The following is a 19686-nucleotide window of genomic DNA, read 5'->3' as shown; positions in this document are numbered from 1 at the left end:
TATAGTAGTCATGTCTACCACAGCTTTTTATGACAAATGGTAATGATCACACAAGGAAGAAGCTCAAACTTAACTAAGAACTTAAAATCAAAAGGATGTTTTCTTTCATAAGAACTTATTAATGATTATTATAACACTTTTATGTTTATGAATAAAATTGTGCTCTACCATTGAATGTATGTGAAATGTTAAATTATGAATTTGTATATCTTAATAAATAAGTCATCAATACAGAAAATTAGCCCATTGAGGAATGAGTTGCTCAAGGATAAAAACTAATATTAGCTTTGTGCATGAAATAGGCAGACCAGAAAGTGCTCAATAAATGTTTCCTTACTAAATAAAGTCTCAATAGCCTGGACTACACAGTGAGTTATGTGCCAGCTTCAGACAATGATACAAACAGACAAACAAACAAAACAAAAACAAAAAAGAAACCTACAGGCTAGGCGTGGTGGAATACACCTTTAATCCCAGCACCCTGGAAGCAGAAGCAGGTGGATCTCTGTTAGGGTGTGGCCAGTTTGGTCTACACAATGAGTTCTAGTACACTTAGAGCTATGTAAAGAGATGTCTTAAAAAAGTCAAGAGGAAAAAAGAAATCTACAATCTAAGTTTTTAGAATAAAGGGAAATTTTTCAAAAATCTAAAAATTTAAGCACTATTCTACTTTGAAAATCGTCTCCATGACTGCTTATTATGACTCCTGGCAGTACTAGTACTCCTGCTAGTGTAGTAGAACTGACTTTTGAGAACCCAAGAAGCAAACATAAAAGAATGCTATTAAAATAGCCATGCTGTGGAGATCCACATAGATTTCCTAGTGAGATGTGAGCTTGCTTTACCCAGCAGAGCTGCATAGGGGAAAGACTGAACCACTGGTGTGGTTATCAGGTGTTTGGAAGGGTCTGCACTTGGCTGCACAGTGTGCTTTGATCTAGCAAGAGGGAGGTCTTTTGTCCTGCCCCTTGGCATTGTTATAAAAAGTCCTTTTGAGAGACAGAAGGGACCAGTGGATTTTGATCCAAGTCCTCCTGAAGCTATCCTATGTTTCTGTCTGTCTCCTCTCTGCTATCTTTCTATCTAAAAGTTTCTTATTCCTCTCTCCTCCTCATAGGAACCCTTTAAAAGGTGGGAGCTGGCCTCCCACAGATGGTGCCAGTACTATGGACTTGGGTGTGGAGGAAGTAAGAATAGGAAAACCCCATAGAAGCAGTTGGACATGTCTGGTTTTGTATGAAAAGGTTAGTCAGTGGTATTTTATTCTGTAGGAGCAAAAACTGTATATAGAAAAATTAGGCTACAGCAAGTATCTCTCTCTGTCTAGGTTTCTTTCTTTCTCTCTCTTCCTCTCTTAATTTCTATCTATTAAATTAGGAATAAATATAGGGTTTAGGTATAGGAATATTTTTGCTGGAAGAAACTTAAGGTAAGTGTAGAATTTCCCTGGTGCCAGATCTGACACACAAAAAAAAACAGCATCCAGGAACAAGCAGCCACTGCAGACTTAGCAGTCTGAGAAAGAGAAGCCACTATGGGGCAGGGAAATAGTAAGCAGATGTTTGTATATTCGCTTGTAGAAAGTTTGAAAACTACCAGAATTAAGGTAGATCAGCAACAAGTACAGAGGTTCTTAGAGTTCACAGAGGAACTGTGTCCTTGGTTGTCTAACTATGGGATTCTGGACACAGACTCCTAGGGGAGAATCAGATTTGAAATGCAAAAATATTATGAGGAACATGGGCTGGAAAAGATTCCCATGGAAGCTTTTGGCCTATGGGGACAGCTTAGATCTAAGTCCTTAGAAGCAGGAGGAAATTTTTCCTGAGGTGGACATGGATAAAACAAAACCCTCTACTCTGCCAGTAGTGCCACTATATGAGAACACTTTTACAACATCATTTAATCAGGGTCAGTTCCCTCTTGGCCAGGAAGCTGAATTTAAGGAAGAGAAGTCTTGGGATGAGACAAGGGAGGAACTAAAGGGCTTGAAAAATTTACTAATTTCTCTTTCTCAACAAATGGAAGCTCTTCATGTCTCTCCTTCCAAGGTTTCTTTTCCTTCTGTAATTTGACTCACCTGGGGAGGGGGGCATCTATCAGAATGGGAAAGTTGTCAATAATTGCCCTGGAACAAAAAAAAAACAAAAACAAAAACAAAAAAAACACTCCCAGAACATGGCCAACCCAAGCTGTTAGTGCTGCATCTCCTCCTCAAGCCAGTATTTGGGAGGCAGCTAGCAGAGGGAAAGAGGTGTAAGACTTTCCAATGTTCCTCATAATTGAACAGCCAGATGCCCAGGATAATATAGTGTAGTGAATGTAAATGGAGCCAGGGGTGCAGTGGCCACCACTGGCTGTGGCTGGGTTTCCTCCTGGAGCCAGGGCTGCTTGAGAGCTGTGGCTTGTAGCAGCAGGAGGAACCTTGAGTCCCTGGGCAAGAGGCTTGGGCCTCAGGACTGGGATTGTAAAAGCCTGAACAGAGCTAGCAGCTAAAGCCATGCAGTTTCTGCTGGCTGTAAGAAGGTCTCTTTGAAAGGACTCTTCCCTAGCCAGCTAATAGCTTTCACCCTAGGGCTGCTCTCTTAGGGAAAGCTAACTAATAGTGCCTCTGTAGCTGGGAGTAAAGTTTCAGCAACACTTGCTTGAATTTAGTTGAATTGTTGCATTCAGGGGAACTGCTATGAATTTGGATAGAGGGAAAGCCCCTGCCCTGGCCAGCGATGGTCCACCATTGGGTGCATTTCCACTGGTCCCAGAATGGCTGGGAGGGCTGGGCGGGGAAGGTGGCTGGCAGAGGAGGAGTGACATTGTCCCAAGTGTTGCAGCCCCCTGGCAGCCCTCACCGAATCCTGGGGTCGAGGGAGCTGGATACAAAAACTCTAGAGAAGCTGAAGAATTAGGCTCTGATTTCAAAGTTTCAGGAGAACTTTTAAGACCATAATTAGAATAGATTTTTCTGAGCTTTTGCAAACCTCAGAAATGAAACAGTTTTGAGTTCATTTACAATTTTAACTGTGGTGACTCATGAATCATGTACTCTCTGTCTTGTTGGAAGAAAATGTAAATAGTTCTGTTAGGAGATCTCTTTTAGATGTTTGCTAAAGTTGCAAAGTATTCTTACAGAGAATTTGCTTTTGAATGTAAATTTGTAAGAATTGTAAATATGTATTATAATAATATTCATACTAGAATTATATTAACCTGTTGATATGGATGAACCATGGTTTGATGAAGCTAAAGGAGTCTAAGTTTGATGCAGTTGCATCAGGAGTTTATTGGTTTAAAAAAAGGGCTTGGCACAGCTAAGGCTGATATAGACATCTTAGACCCATTCAAAAAGGACATCTCAGTCATCCTCTACTATTTTACTGGGTGGTATGGCAGCTCAAGTGATTGCTGTGGCTGTTCCAATTACTTCCAAGCTCTTAGTAGGGACCTGAGTCAGAGCTGAGTTAAGCTCTGTACTTTCTCCTGCCAGAGGCAGGTAGTTAGGGAAGCACAATGTCCTTCTTGCTAGCTTCCAATCTAAGACACAGTATGCTTGATGGAAAGTGTATCTCAAGGACAGGTAAGGTTGACTAGGGAAAAATGACCTAAGGCAGCACAGTCTATCTGAGGGGTCAGAGGTGCCCTTTATTATATCAAGAAGGGGGAGCTGTGGAGACCCACAGAGGTTTCCTAATGAGATATGAGCTCGTGTTACCCATCAGGGCTACATAGGGGAATGACTGGACCATAGGCGTGGTTACCAGGTGTTTGGAAGGGTCTGTACTAGGCTGTGTGGTATGCTTTCATCTAAAAAGGGGGTGGTCTTTTGTCCCACCCCTTGGCATTGTTATAAAAAGCCCCTATGAAGAGACAGAAGGGGCCAGTGGATTTTGATCCAGGTCCTAAAGCTATCTTGGGTTTCTGTCTGTCTCCTCTCTGTTATCTCTCTATCTAAAAGTTTCTTATTCCTCTCTCCTCCTCATAGGAACCATTTAAAACGTGGGAGCTGGCTGCCCACACCACACTGCATGTGAACAAATGTGATTAAGATTTCTAGGTTAGGTAAGTTTTGTTTACTCATTTTCATCAGTATTCTGAAATGATGTAGGAAAAGGCCCTATTGTGAAATATAAGTTTAAGTTTTAGGGATAAAGAGCCAATGTCTACTCAGACTGCCACACAAATATGAGACATACACAAATTCAATCACAGAAAGTGAGAGACAATTTAGATACAATAAAATGTTAATGTGGAGAAGCTGAAGTACATTCAGAAATTCTTTTCCTTACTTTTGTTGAAAATAATGTAAACTTAAGGAATAGAATTACGTTATGAAAATGTTTCAGACGAACCACACAATAATATAGCAGTCTCTATCAGTAATACCTATCTAAATATAGCATGAAATAAAGTTCCACTCATTTCTTGGAGGGCAATGTATATCTGGAATTTCACACCAGAGGCAATTAAATACACAAATCTCTTTACTATATTTCTCTATATAGAATTTATCCCATTACCTCCAATATCTACAATGAATCAACTTGAATTTAAAAATACAATTCTTTCTTAGAGAACAAGGAACTAAATAAACATAAAACATTAAATTGAAAGTAAAAGAAGTAATGTTTTTCAGTCTATAAATGAACACATACTAGCATTAAGAATCTAGTCAGCTTTCTTACCTTAAACCACTTCTTAATAAAGTGCAATTAATTAAGAAATATCATAAGGTAAACACAGCCAATGATTTGTGACTCTCTGTATCTGTTCTGTTAAAGATCAACTCAGGAATCTTAGTGATGCTGGGAAAATACTCATTGTCAGTGAAGTATATAAGAAATTAAGATGTAGTAAATAAAGAAGAGCTGTTTTCATATTAAAAATCACTAACCAAATGTATATTATCAAAGTTCATCAAGGTTAAGATAGAATTCAAAATAGAGGAAAACAACTCTTACCCTATTGGGAAATCGACATCATCACCATGAGCTGTCATGTGATAAAGTCCAAATTTAGCCAGTTTAACATGACCCTACAATGAAAAAAGAGAAAATCACTATGAAATATCTTAATACAATTGCCAAAGAAAATTATAAATATATGTTTTATAAATAAGATAACTGAATGAAAAAAGAAATAAAGAAGAAGTACATGACTGCTCCTAGGTATGGTGGAGGAGAAAGTTTATTGTAGATAAAAGGGAGAGCATAGCCAGAGGCAGGGACATCTGGGAGAGTCCAGAGTGGACACAACCAGACTGAGTTGGGCCATATAGGGGGCAGGGAGGGAGAGGGGAGGAAGGTGCAGCAGCCAGGAGGCCCAGAGTGGATGAAAAGACAACAAGGGAACCAAAATAGTTGATTATACAGGAAAAGACAGCAGGGAAGAGGGCAGCCCAGCCCCTGGGTTAGAGAAGTTTAGGGTAGAGTGTTGTGGGATGATGCTCTTATACACTGTAAAGATTTGTCATTCCTATTGGTTTAATAAAACATTGATTGGCCAGTAGCCAGGCAGTAAGTGTAGGAGAGGTGACCAGATTAGGAGAAGGCTGGGAAGAAGAAAGGCAGAGATGGAGTTGCCAGCCAGATGAAGAGGAAGTAAGATGAGAATGTTGGACTGAGAAAAGGTACCAAGCCACTGGTTAAACATAGATAAGAATTATGGGCTAATTTAAGCATAAGAACTAGTTAGTTATAAGCCTGAGCAATACGCCAAACCGTTTTATAATTGATATAAGCTTTGGTGTGTTTACTTGGGACCTAGCAGCTGTGGCACACAGGAAAACTTCTGTCTATAGTAAAGGGTTGGGTATGCCAGCCCGGAGGGCCTGTAACAGGTAGGGACTGAGGAATAAAGGGAGACCCTAGTGACCAGTGTCCACTTTGATATGTTAAATGGACACCTCAGCCATTTGTCCTTGTTTGAAACCTAACAATAACTATTATGCAACTCAATATAATATTTTTTAAAGATTTACTTTTATGTATATTTGTGTGTGTGTGTGTGTGTGTGTGTGTGTGTGTGTGTGTCTGAGTGTACGCTACAGGGTGCCTGAGGATACTAGAAGAGGGCATCAGATTCCTTGGAACTGTAGTCAGAGGTAGTCATATGAGCTGCCTGATGTGGGTACAGGGAACTAAACTCAAGTCCTGTGGACAGGCAGCACGTGTTCTTAACTACCAATCATCTCTCCAGTCACATACATACAATAATTTATCAAAAGACTACTATTTAAGAATTTATAAAACACCACAATTTTATGCAAAATCATCTGTCAATATTTAGTATGCTCACACTCATTACATATGTATAAATACTTATAGATACATGTATACATATATACTAATATATATCAAAATGTCTAGTGACAACTCAGTGTTAAAAAGCACTTGTTGCTCTTACAGAGGGCTCAGGTCCAGTTATCAGCACTCTCATGGCAGCACGTCTATAATTCCACATACACATTTTGGATTTCCTGATTATAACATAACTGATGTGTTATAGAATCTTACAGTTTGGGCTACAATAAAAATCATCTTTGTTTTTTCCAGGGAAGGGTTTTAATTTGAGTGTCGTACACTATTTATAGCAGAATGAGATGCATTTGCCACAGACCGGCTTGGCATTTTTACCAAATTACCAGTAATATTTAAAATATCTGGACCAAGATCTGATGCCCTATTTTGGTCTCTGTGAGCATCAGGCTTGTGCATGGTGCACAGACATACATGCAGGCAAAAACAACCACACACATCAAGTGAAAATAAACAAGTCTTTTAAAAAATGTCAAATCAAAAATTTCTTTGACTTTTTTTGTCATTCACATTATCAAGGCATCAAGACTTTCCTCATTCCTTTTTTTGCTTTTTTGTTTTGTTTCTCTGTGAACAGCTATGGCTATCCTGGAACTCACTCTGTAGACCAGGCTGACATCAAACTCACAGAGATCCACCTGCCTCTGCCTGTGATTAAAGTGCTGAAATTAAAGGCATGTGCCACCACTGCCAGGCAAGACTTTTTCTTAACAAAGAAAAAAAGGCAAAGAAAGTTATCATTTTTCTTGAATACTTGATTATTGCTGCGGGCCGCAGGAATATATCATAAGAACTCAGCTGGTTATGGCAAAGTCACTACCTGGAGGGATCAGGGAATTCCTCCAGAGGAAGCCAAATCCCAAGGAGTTTTTGGTGTTACTTGGCTTGTTATATATCAGCTGTCTTCTGTTATGAAAATCATGTGTGCCTTCATAGTTTTTCCAATTGACTTTCCCCTAAGAAGGACTAACAGTGTAGACTGATCACTCTCTGGACATACACATTCCAGGTATTTGGAGAACAGCCTCAGGAAAGGCTTTCTCTGGAATCAGATTATCTATCTCCCTTGGCCACTTTCCAGGACTACAGGAAACACCACCCAGGTGGGTGCCCATTGTTAGTCCCAGGTGGACTAACAATGGTAACAGCCCATGTGCAAGTCTCCTGACTTACGGTAAATTCCACAAGGGGACACCGCCTAGGAGAGGTGGATGTTTATAGCTTTACACAATTTAGCTCGGACCCTCCCTTTTAGATACCGGGACTTCCAGGGCACAAGAGGAGAAGAGAAAAGAGAATGGAAGAACTAGATGGGTAAGAACTTGAGAGGAACGAACTGAGATGGGGAAGAGCTAGATTGAAGGGCTAGAAGAGAGGACTAGAGGAACGAGATGGAAGATGAGGAAGAGCCAGATGGGGAAGAACAAGATGAGGAAGAGCCAGATTAGAGAGAAGGAGACGGGAGAGGAGCTGATAGGGGAAAGAACTAGATAGATGACAGCCTAGAAGGGACAGAACTAGATGAAGGAATTAAGATAGAACATAGAGGGGATCATAGACAAGTGTAGAGAGAAATCAGGCTAAGGATGACCTAAGTATGAGAGCAGAATATAAGGTTATAACTGTCACAGAATAATAAAGTATATGGACTAAGGAGTTTTGTGTACATAGATTCATTTCATTTCATCAAAGATTAATTATCAGCTAGTTGTAGATTCTTCCCGGACCCTGGGAGGGGACTATCGAGGGGGCTGGACCCCCATAGTCCCCAATAGATTATAATGCTTATTAGACATTTTCCAAAGGAGTTTTTTTCCAGGGGCTTGCAAAGACCATTAGTTGTGAAATGGCAATTCTTAGTATGAAAAATTCACAGTTAAAAAAAATTAATATTTCAATAAATTCACTAGATTTCTGAGAATATTTTTGTTGTCTAAAAATAACAATAGTAGTCACTAACGTGAGCTCAATAAAAGGAAAGCATTACTTTTGTAATGCTTTACAAACTGTCCTTGGAAATAATCTTGCTTGGTTATGGCAATGATGCTTCACTGTTATGAACCAGAAATTAATGAGTGCTGCTGCCTTTTCCTTCACGAGTTTTGATCCCATAGGGCAGCTGCATTAAACTTTATAAGACTCAGAAAATAATTATATAGGAATAATTGTCCCCTACATTTCCCAGAAACTGTTTATACATTTGTGGAAAAATTCAATAATAATTATTCATGAAAATGCTACTTTGCTACCCATTAGTGTAGGAGGGCCTTTACCACATTAATCTCCTGTAAGATTTCTAAAAAGAAGTAATCCCACAGAAAAGGGGACGAGGGATGAGCAGATAGCAAATGATATCTATAAGGCAGGGGGGAAAGAAGAATAACAAGGTAGAACAACATGGCTGTGCATATGATAATGGCATTCCATATGAATGGCCAGCACTGCTGTCTTGAGATGTAAGTAACTGAAGAGCAGGAACATGCTGGGAAGCCATGTCATGGAGCGGCTACCAAGCTCAATTCGCATAAGTCATAGCCCCTTGGAAAAAGAATGAGCGGAGAAAATAAAGAATAAATCTAGGAAAATAAGTTGGGTGTAGTGGAGAATAATCCATCAATATAATTTTGAAAGTGTTTTTTGTCTGCCACAAATACATCATTTTCCTAAGTCATTACAAATATTCTGAAAACATTTTGTTAGTCTATATTTCTGTGATTAGTGGAAGATTTCAGTAGCTTTCATTCTCAAACAACATTAAAAATATCTATTACTAGCTAAAAATTACCTTTCGATCCAACAGGATATTATGAGGAGACAGTGCTCTGTGTACTATCCCATTCTTGTTCAAATACTGTAGGCCCTGAAGGACCTCAAATGCTATGCACAAAACCTTCGTATAACTACAAGGAAAAGAAAAAGTCAGAGATCAGTTACAAGGTAAATACAGTCTGCTTAAAAGGAGATATAATAAAAGCATTCAGTAATGCTTTGTTGCACCTCTTCCACTCAGAGAAAGTGGAACATGCACATCTTTAAAATATCTACTTCACATGGAGGTGGTGGCGCATGCCTTTGAACTCAGTACTTATGGGAGGCAGAGAAGGCGGATCTCTGTGTTTAAGGCCAGCCTGGTCTACAGAGTGAGTTCCAGGAAAGCCAGGCATACACAGAGAAATCCAATCTCAAAAAACCAAATGTGTGTGTGTATACATATATTTATGTATGTAGATGTGATATATGTATACACACACATACATATCTACTTCTACATATTTTGGATTTCCTGATTATAACATAACTGATGTGTTATAGAATCTTACAGTTTGGGCTACAATAAAAACAATCTTTGTTTTTTCCAGGGAAGGGTTTTAATTTGAGTGTCGTACACTATATATAGCAGAATGAGATGCATTTGCCACGGACCGGCTTGGCATTTTTACCAAGTTACCAGTAATATTTAAAATATCTGGACCAAATCAATGAAAAGCATCAATTCTGTCAAAATAAAAACAGAACAACTAAGTCCACAACAACAAAATATATTTTATACAATATGGACATTACATAGTCTCATATGAACTCATAAAAGAACTCCAGTAATTCATGACTTATCGAACATTTGCTTTAATTCTTGGCCTGTCCTCTCTAAGCCAGTCTCACAGAGATGCCCATTTCCTTTATCACTTTTCCTTTCTTCCATTGTCCTTCCCTGAGTATGTACGGAAAACGACAAAGAAATCATTCAATTCAACCTTCCAACTACCAATATTTTTCAACAGACTGTTTTTTCTAGCCATGTTTTATTTTTAAAAATTAATATCTGGAAGCAACCACAAAAAGTAAACTTTAAAAGAGCTATAGATACTGAGGAAATAGTAAAGATTAAGTGAAATCATTAATTTTTTTTTTTTTTTGAGACAAGGTTTCTGTGGGTAACTGCCTTGGCTATCCTGGAACTTTGTAGACCAGGTTGTCTGCCTCTGCCTCCTAAGTGCTGAAATTAAAAGCCTTCAAAATTCATTAAGAATTTTTAAGTAGGAAACATAAAATTAAAAAAGAGCAAATAGCAAGTAATTGATGATGTACACATACCAATGATTATGTTAAATGCTAACAGTGCTACTTAACCAAATAAAAGATAAAACTTGTTAAACTTGGTAAGAACTGAGATTCAAGTAAACTCAGCTGGAGAAAGCACTAAAGAAGACACAGTTATAGGAAATAGAGTGATTAATAGATCAGTGGTTACCATGGGCTTGGGGGACTACAAAGGAGCATAGGCAAAGCTTGAGGCTATTGGAATTGCTCTATTTATAGTTGAGGCATTGCTTATCAAATAGTTCAACTGTACATCAACAGGTTAAATCCTAAGGTGTGAGAACTAGGCCTCAATAAAATGTACTTAAAAACAGTAAGGTGAATAAATTTTCTTTAAAAATAATTACTGAAACTTGAAGCTGTTTCTGAAATTAAAAGAACAAGAAAGAACAAGAGATTAAAAAGCTGAAATATTCTCTTCTCTCATGCCACTTCAGCTGACGATGGCCCCACAAGAATCATAGACTAACAAAACCCTCAGAGGCATGAGAAGCCTTCCATGCTGCTGCTGAGGGCAGTCCAGTTCCCAAACAATGCAGGCTATTGTTTCCCTTGAAAACTTCTCAGCAGTTGAAGGTAAGGCCCTATTGCTGAAGAAACAGCACACTTAGAATATAGGACTTGGTTCATTAGAGCTGGATCTTACACAAAAGTCTCCTTCCTGTGGTCTAGCTTTCATAGTACCAGAAAATAAGTACTGTGTAAGCTGCCAAGGGAGGGACACAACTAATAGTTCTACACAGCTATGATAGCCATGAACCACAATGACCAACATAACAAGATATTTGTAAAGGTGCAAATCTTGATGGTAATCAACTGTAGTCTAAGTGGACATAAGGACCACTCAACAGGAGGAGAATAATGTCTAGTACTGAAAATTTAGCCAACTCCCCAGGACTAGTGAGGTCATGGATCTCAGAAGAGAACCTGCCTCCTACACTTTACTAGACCAGCACAATTCCTTCACTACATTCTAAAAGCTATCCTCATACCAAGAGATAGAAGTGTAGCTCTCACCCCTCATCTGCAGCAGATGGAGCCCATTACAGAAGCTGGGTACCGTGCAGGATTAATGGACTGTGGGAGACTCAGCCCCAAGGGCTATATCCACACCACAGCACAGCTCCTGCATGTAGATGGCTCCGGAAAGATTACTAAAGAAGGCATGGAAAGATTGAGTCAGAATACCAGGAAGGCTGCTGTGAGAGGGACTTACAAGGGGATGCAGAAACAAGACCTGAAAAATGACAAGGTCAATAGATATGCTAATGAGGACGGGGGACCATCTCCCAGGGTCCCAGTCCTAGACAGAGAACTACAGGGGACTGACTGCTGAGAGAGGGGGATTTAGCCTCTCTTGGAGATGACTGCCCTGATTAGTTATCTGATATGACTTAGTCAGCTCTGAAGTCCTATACATGCAAATAACAAAAATTGTACTCAGCAGGCTGTATTTGCATACTTGTGCATATATTTATATGTAACAGGAATAATTAAAAAAGAGGCTATCAATTTGAAAATGAGGTATATCAGAGGGCTGAAGGGAAGAAAGGAAAGGGGGAAGTGATGTAAATATATTTTAATTAAAATGTTAAAAAACAGAAAATAGAGACGGGCCCGGCGGCAGAAACAAGCAGACGCAGGTAGGCCTGCGGCGGGGCCCGTGGAGGTAGACGGGCCCAGCGGCGGCAGCCGACAGGGATATTCAGACCCGGCAGCAGCCGGCAGAGACATTCAGGCCCAGCAGCGGCCCACAGAGGTAGACGGGCCCAGCGGCGGCCAGCTGAGGTAAACGGGCCCGGCGGCAGCGGCCAACAGGGACATTCAGGCCCAGCGGCAGCCGGCAGAGACATTCAGGCCCAGCGGCGGCCCACAGAGGTAGACAGGCCCGGCGCGGAGACAAGCAGACGCAGGTAGGCCTGTGGCGGTGGCCCGTGGAGGTAGACGGGCCCAGCGGCGGCCCGCTGAGGTAAACGGGCCGGGCAGCAGCGGCCGACAGGGACATTCAGTCCCGGCTGCAGCGGCCAACAGGGACATTCAGTCCCGGCTGCAGCCGGCAGAGACATTCAGGCCCGGTGACGGCCCCCAGAGGCAGACAGACCCAGCGGCAGCTGACAGGGACATACAGGCCGGCGGTGGACCGCAGAGGTAGACAGGCTCAGGGACGGAGACAAGCAGACACAGCTTGGAACAGGGACGCCCCTAACCCCAACATCTGGGGAAGAAGCTATCTCCGTGGGTCAGAACCAGAACAAATCTGAACACTCCGTCTGAGGACAACCCAGGGCCCAGCTGCTGATCCTGTGAAACCCAACAACTTGGAGGTGTTGGTGAGACTACCCTGCTCAGCTGAAACCCATCTGGGAGAGGATTCAGATGCCTACAGTTTAAAGTCTGAAGAAACAAGATCAGCTGAGGAGTTGACAAATGAACAAAACGTGACCTGGGAACACAGAAGAAGGCGCTACCCAGACACCAAACCAGATCACCAGAATCATAAGTATATAATTCACCGATCGAAATCAGCTGCCCTGAAGAAATAGCCCAATAGCACCAATTTAACCAAGAACCACTACTAAACCAAGACTAAAAATTAGAACAAGAGAGGCACTCTCAGACACAGACACCACCTGCACCTCACAGAGGAAGAGATGAGTAGACGCCAGTGCAAAAATACAGGCAACAACATAAAGACCTATATGGCAACATCAGAACCTAGTGATTCTACACCTGCAAGACCTAAACATACCATGACAGAAGAAACAGAAGAAATCAACCCTAAAAATGACATTAAGAAGATGATAGAGGCCCTTAAAGAAGAAATAAAACATTCCCTCAATGAGGAAATAAAAACTTTCCTTAAAGAGGAATTGAAAAACTACCTTAAAGAGGAAATAAAAACTTTCCTTAAAGAGGAAATAAAAAACTCCCTTAAAGAGGAAATAAAATCTTCCCTTAAAGAAGAAATGAAAAACTCCATTAAAGAGGAAATAAAAAACTCCCTTAAAGAAATGGAAGAAAAAACGAACAAAAAATGGGAAGAAATCAAATCAAGCCAAGAAAAAGCAATTAAACAGATGAAAGAAACATTCCAAGATCTGAAAAATGAATTTGAGACAATAAAGAAAACACATGCTGAGGGAATGCTGGAAATAGAAATCCTGACAAAACGAACAGGAACTACAAAAACAAGCATAACTAACCGATTGCAAGAGATGGAACAGAGAATCTCTGACACCAAAGACACGATAGAGAAAATAGATTCGTCAGTCAAAGAAAACAATAAAGACAAAAAAGTCCTAACACAAAACGTCCAGGAAATTTGGGACACCATGAAAAGACCAAACCTAAGAATAATAGGGATAGAAGAAGGAGAAGAATACCAACTCAAAGGCACAGAAAATATATTCAACAAAATCATAGAAGAAAACTTTCCCAACCTAAAGAAAGAAATACCTATGAAGATACAAGAAGCTTACAGAACACCGAATAGGCTGGATCCAAAAAAAAGTCCCCTCGCCACATAATAATCAAAACACTAAACACACAGAATAAAGAAAAAATATTAAGAGCTGCAAAGGAAAAGGACCAAGTAACATATAAAGGCAAACCCATCAGAATAACACCAGACTACTCAATAGAGACTATGAAAGCTAGAAGATCATGGACAAACCTCATGCAGACACTAAGAGACCACGGATGCCAACCCAGACTATTATACCCAGCAAAACTCTCAATCACCATAGGCGGAGTAAACAAAATATTCCAGGATAAAACCAGATTTAATCAATACCTGTCCACAAACCCAGCCCTACAGAAAGCACTAGAAGGGAAAATTCAAACCAAAGAAGCTAAACACATCCATGAAAAATCAAGCAATAGATAATCCTACACCAACATATACCACAGAAGGACAACACAACACAACCAAAAAAATAACAGGAATTAACAATCACTGGTCATTAATATCCATCAATATCAATGGTCTCAACTCACCTATAAAAAGACACAGGCTAACAGAATGGATAAAAAAACAGGACCCATCCATCTGCTGAAAACCAGAAACACACCTTAACTTCAAAGACAGACACTACCTCCAAGTAAAGGGCTGGGAAAAGGTTTTCCAAGCAAATGGACCTAAGAAACAAGCTGGTGTAGCTATCCTAATATCTAATAAAACAGACTTCAAACTAAAATCAATCAAAAGAGACCAGGATGGAAATTACATATTCATCACGGGAAAAATCCACCAAGATGAAGTCTCGATTCCAAACAGTTATGCTCCAAATACAAAGCACACACATTCATAAAAGAAACACTACTAAAATTTAAAATGCACATCAAACCCCACACATTAGTAGTGGGAGATTTTAACACACCACTCTCACCAAAAGATAGATCTACCAGACTGAAACTTAACAAAGAAATAAAGGACCTAACAGATGTTATGACTCAAATGGACCTAATAGATATCTACAGAATATTCCATCCTAACACAAGAGAATATACCTTCTTCTCAGCACCCCAGGAAACCTTCTCAAAAATTGACCACATGCTTGGCCACAAAACAAATCTCAACAGATAAAAAAATTGGAATAATCTCCTGTATCTTATCAGACCACCATGCCTTAAAGTTAGAACTCAATAACAACAAAAATTATAGAAAACCCACAAACTCATGGAAACTGAATAATGCCCACCTGAAACATCAATGGGTCAAGGAAGAAATAAAGACGGAAATTAAAGAGTTCCTAGAATTCAATGAAAATGAAAGTACAACATACCCAAACTTATGGGACACTATGAAAGCAGTGCTAAGAGGAAAATTCATAGCTCTAAATGCACACATAAAGAAGATGGAGCAATCCCATACCAATGAATTAACAGCACAACTGAAAGCTCTAGAACAAAAAGAAACAAACTCACCCAGGAGAAATAGACGCCAGGAAATAATCAAATTGAGGGCTGAAATCAACGAAATAGAAAACAAGAGAACAATACAAAAAAATCAATGAAACAAAGAGTTGGTTCTTTGAAAAAATCAACAAGATAGACAAACCACTAGCCAAATTAACCAAAAGGCAAAGAGAGAGCACCCAAATTCACAAAATCAGAAATGAAAAGGGAGACATAACAACAGACAATGAGGAAATCCAGAGAATCATCAGATCATACTTCAAAAACCTGTACTCCACAAAAATGGAAAACCAGGAAGAAATGGACAATTTTCTGGATAAATACCAAATACCAAAATTAAATCAAGACCAGATAAACCATTTAAATAGACCAATAACCCCTACCAGTCATCAAAAGTCTCCCAACTAAAAAAAGCCCAGGACCAGATGGTTTCAGTGCAGAATTCTACCAGACTTTCAAAGAAGAACTAATACCAATCCTCTTCAAAGTGTTCCACACAATAGAAACAGAAGGAACACTACCAAACTCTTTTTATGAGGCTACAATTACCCTGATACCCAAACCACACAAAGATGCAACAAATAAAGAGAACTACAGACCAATCTCCCTCATGAACATTGATGCAAAAATACTCAACAAAATATTGGCTAACCGAATCCAAGAATACATCAAAACAATCATCCATCACGACCAAGTAGGATTCATCCCAGGGATGCAAGGATGGTTCAACATACGGAAATCAGTCAATGTAATACACCATATAAACAAACTGAAAGAAAAAAACCACATGATCATCTCCCTAGATGCTGAAAAAGCCTTTGACAAAATCCAACACCCCTTCATGATAAAGGTCTTAGAAAGAATAGGAATACAAGGAACATTTCTAAACATAATAAAAGCAATTTATAGCAAGCCAACAGCAAACATCAAATTAAACGGAGAGAAACTCAAAGCGATACCACTAAATTCAGGAACAAGACAAGGCTGTCCACTCTCCCCATATTTATTCAATATAGTACTAGAAGTTCTAGCTAGAGCAATAAGACAACAAAAGGAGATCAAAGGGATACAAATTGGCAAGGAAGAAGTCAAACTTTCACTATTTGCAGATGATATGATAGTATACATAAGTGACCCCAAAAACTCTACCAGGGAACTTCTACAGCTGATAAACTCCTTCAGTAAAGTGGCAGGATACAAGATCAACTCAAAAAAATCAGTAGCCCTCCTATACACAAATGATAAAAGGGCTGAGAAAGAAGTCAGAGAAAACATCACCCTTTACAATAGCCACAAATAATATAAAATACCTTGGGATAACACTAACTAAACAAGTGAAAGACCTTTTTGATAAGAACTTTAAATCTCTAAAGAAAGAAATTGAAGAAGATATCAGAAAATGGAAGGATCTCCCATGCTCATGGATAGGTAGGATTAACATAGTAAAAATGGCAATCTTACCAAAAACAATCTACAGATTCAATGCAATCCCCATCAAAATCCCAACACAATTCTTCACAGACTTGGAAAGAAAAATACTCAACTTTATATGGAAAAACAAAAGACCCAGGATAGCTAAAAGAATCCTATACGATAAAGCAACCCTTGGAGGCATCACCATCCCGGACCTCAAACTCTACTATAGAGCTATAGTAATAAAAACAGCTTGGTACTGGTATAAAAACCGACATACGGACCAATGGAATCGAATTGAAGACCCTGACATTAATCCATGCACATATGAACACCTGGTTTTTGACAAAGGATCCAAAACTATACAATGGAACAAAGAAAGTATCTTCAACAAATGGTGCTGGCATAACTGGATGTCAATATGTAAAAGATTACAAATAGATCCATATCTGTCACCATGCACAAAACTCAAGTCCAAGTGGATCAAAGACCTAAACATAAATCCAGTTACACTAAACTTAATAGAAAAGAAAATAGGAAGCACTCTTGAACGCATTGGCACCGGAGACCATTTCCTAAATAAAACACCGACCGCACAGACCCTGAGCACAACCATTAATAAATGGGACCTCTCAAAACTGAGAAGCTTTTGCAGGGCAAAAGACACAGTCAATAAGACAAAAAGACAGCCAACAGATTGGGAAAAGATCTTCACCAACCCCACATCTGACAGAGGATTGATCTCCACAATATATAAAGAACTCAAGAAACTAGACATCAAAGCACTGAACAGTCCAATTAAAAAATGGACTAAAGAGCTAAACAGAGAATTCACAAAACAAGAACTACAAATGGCTGAAAGACATTTAAAGAAATGCTCAACATCCTTAATCATCACAGAAATGCAAATCAAAACGACTCTGAGATACCACCTTACACCTGTTAGAATGGCTAAGATCAAAAACACCAATGACAACCAATGTTGGAGAGGATGTGGAGCAAAGGGAACACTCCTCCACTGTTGGTGGGAATGTAAACTTGTACAACCACTGTGGAAATCAGTATGGCGGTTTCTCAGAAAATTAGGAATCGAACTACCTCAAGACCCAGCCATCCCACTCTTGGCATATACCCAAAGAATGCTGATTCATACCATAAAGATACATGCTCAGCTATGTTCATAGCAGCACTATTTGTAATAGCCAGAACCTGGAAACAACCTAGATGCCCATCAACGGAAGAATGGATGGAAAAAATGTGGTACATATACACAATGGAGTACTACTCAGCAGAGAAAAACAATGAAAGCATGAAATTTGCAGGCAAATGGATGGAACTAGAAAAAATCATCCTGAGTGAGGTAACCCAAACCCAGAAAGACAGTTATGGTATGTACTCACTCATTGGTGGATTCTAGATTTAAAATGAACAATCAGACCACAACCCATAGAACCATAGAGGCTATATATATAGCATGGAGGTCCCTAGGACGACTGTGGCATATAATAAATTTCAGTTTTACTCAATTATTGAAAAAAAATAGCCAAATGAATGGAAACACATGAACTATGAACCAAAGGCTGAGGGGCTCCCAGCTGGATCAGGCCCTCTGAATAGGTGAGACAGTTGATTGGCTTGATCAGTTTGGGAAGCATCTAGGCAGTGGACCAAGTCCTGTGCTCATTCCATGAGTTGGATGTCTGAAACCTGGAACTTATGCAGGGACACTTGGCTTAGTCTGGGAGGAAGGGACTGGACCTTCCTGGACTGAGTCTACCAAGTTGATCACAGTCCTTGGGGAGGACTTGTCCTGGAGGAGGTGGGAATGGAGGGTGGGCTGGGGGTAAGGGAGGCGTGGGAGGGGGAGAATAGGGGAACCCATGGCTGATATGTAGAACTGAATGATATTGTAAAATAAAAAATATATATCAAAAAAAAAACAGAAAATATTTTCAAATGAAAATAAAAACCGTAGTTTAAGCATGTCATTTGGCTGTATAAATTAACTTTAGCTTCTCTTATTGTTCTTGCTCTCTCTCTCTCTCTCTCTCTCTCTCTCTCTCTCTCTCTCTCTCTCTCTCTCTCTCTCTCTCTCTCTCACACACACACACACACACACACACACACACTCACAATAGCTTATAAATTAGTGTCATATTCAGCACTACCACTAGAGGTCATCAGCTGCACGGTATTTCAACACAGATGTCTAAGGAAATTGGAATCAAATCTTTACAATTACTGTTTTTATTAAACCAATTTTTGAACAGCTGAATACAGAAGACTCATTCTACTTCCTATAATGTTTTTGTAAACTGATATTAGATTTGTCTGTCAAAAATATATTCATATTAAAATGAAGGAGTGTATATATCAAAATAAATTTTATGCATAGAACTTTAAAAACTAAAGTTCATGATGAAATCAGCTGCGTTCTTGGCTACTGTTTGAGACTATTTGGGAATCACAGTTAATGGCTCAGTATCTTCAACTTGAATCAAACAGTAAATCAGACTTACTTCTCTGCTTCTTTATACACTTAGGGTTTAATTTTTTAATTTATTTTAAAACACAAAATAAAAGGAAAGGGAAAATATTACCATTTTAAATATTGAAGACAATGATGAATGATAATTTTGGAACTTGGTATACTTGTTTTGAGGGATTTTAGGAGAAAAAAAAAGGGGGTGTTTGTTTTTGAGACAGGGTCTCACTACAAGGCCCTTGCTGACCTGGGACTCGCTCTGTAGAGCGTGCTGGTACTAAACTCAGAGATCCACCTGCCTCTGCCTCCTAAGTGCTGGGACTAAAGACATGTATTATACTTACTTATTTTAAACCTGTTTTTCTTAATATGGTCAATAAGTTTGATGTGAAATCTTTTTTAAAGCAATGTAATTATAATGTAATAGCAACATAAAAATATCTAATAGTTAACATAACAGTTCAC

The 19686-nt window shown here is 39.3% G+C and overlaps 1 protein-coding gene across 4 annotated transcripts in view; it reads right to left on the bottom strand.

Annotated features, from left to right (window-relative positions):
* Tbck (TBC1 domain containing kinase) overlaps positions 1-19686 on the bottom strand; it is a 167974-nt gene that overhangs the window by 125084 nt on the left and 23204 nt on the right. For all 4 annotated transcript variants that reach the window (XR_005091850.1, XM_028857027.2, XM_028857016.2 and 1 more), the window contains exons 4-5: positions 9094-9208; positions 4953-5026 (exon numbers count right to left, since the gene is read on the bottom strand). Coding sequence is in view for 3 of the 4 variants with exons in the window: in XM_028857027.2 (XP_028712860.1) it covers positions 4953-5026; positions 9094-9208 (189 nt within the window). In the remaining variant the exon portion in view is untranslated. The remainder of the gene's footprint in view (positions 1-4952; positions 5027-9093; positions 9209-19686) is intronic.

This window comes from Peromyscus leucopus, chromosome 6, assembly GCF_004664715.2.
Source record: "Peromyscus leucopus breed LL Stock chromosome 6, UCI_PerLeu_2.1, whole genome shotgun sequence".
In the NCBI taxonomy this organism is placed as follows: Eukaryota; Metazoa; Chordata; class Mammalia; order Rodentia; family Cricetidae; genus Peromyscus; species Peromyscus leucopus.
This window is presented reverse-complemented; position numbering and strand designations above follow the sequence as displayed.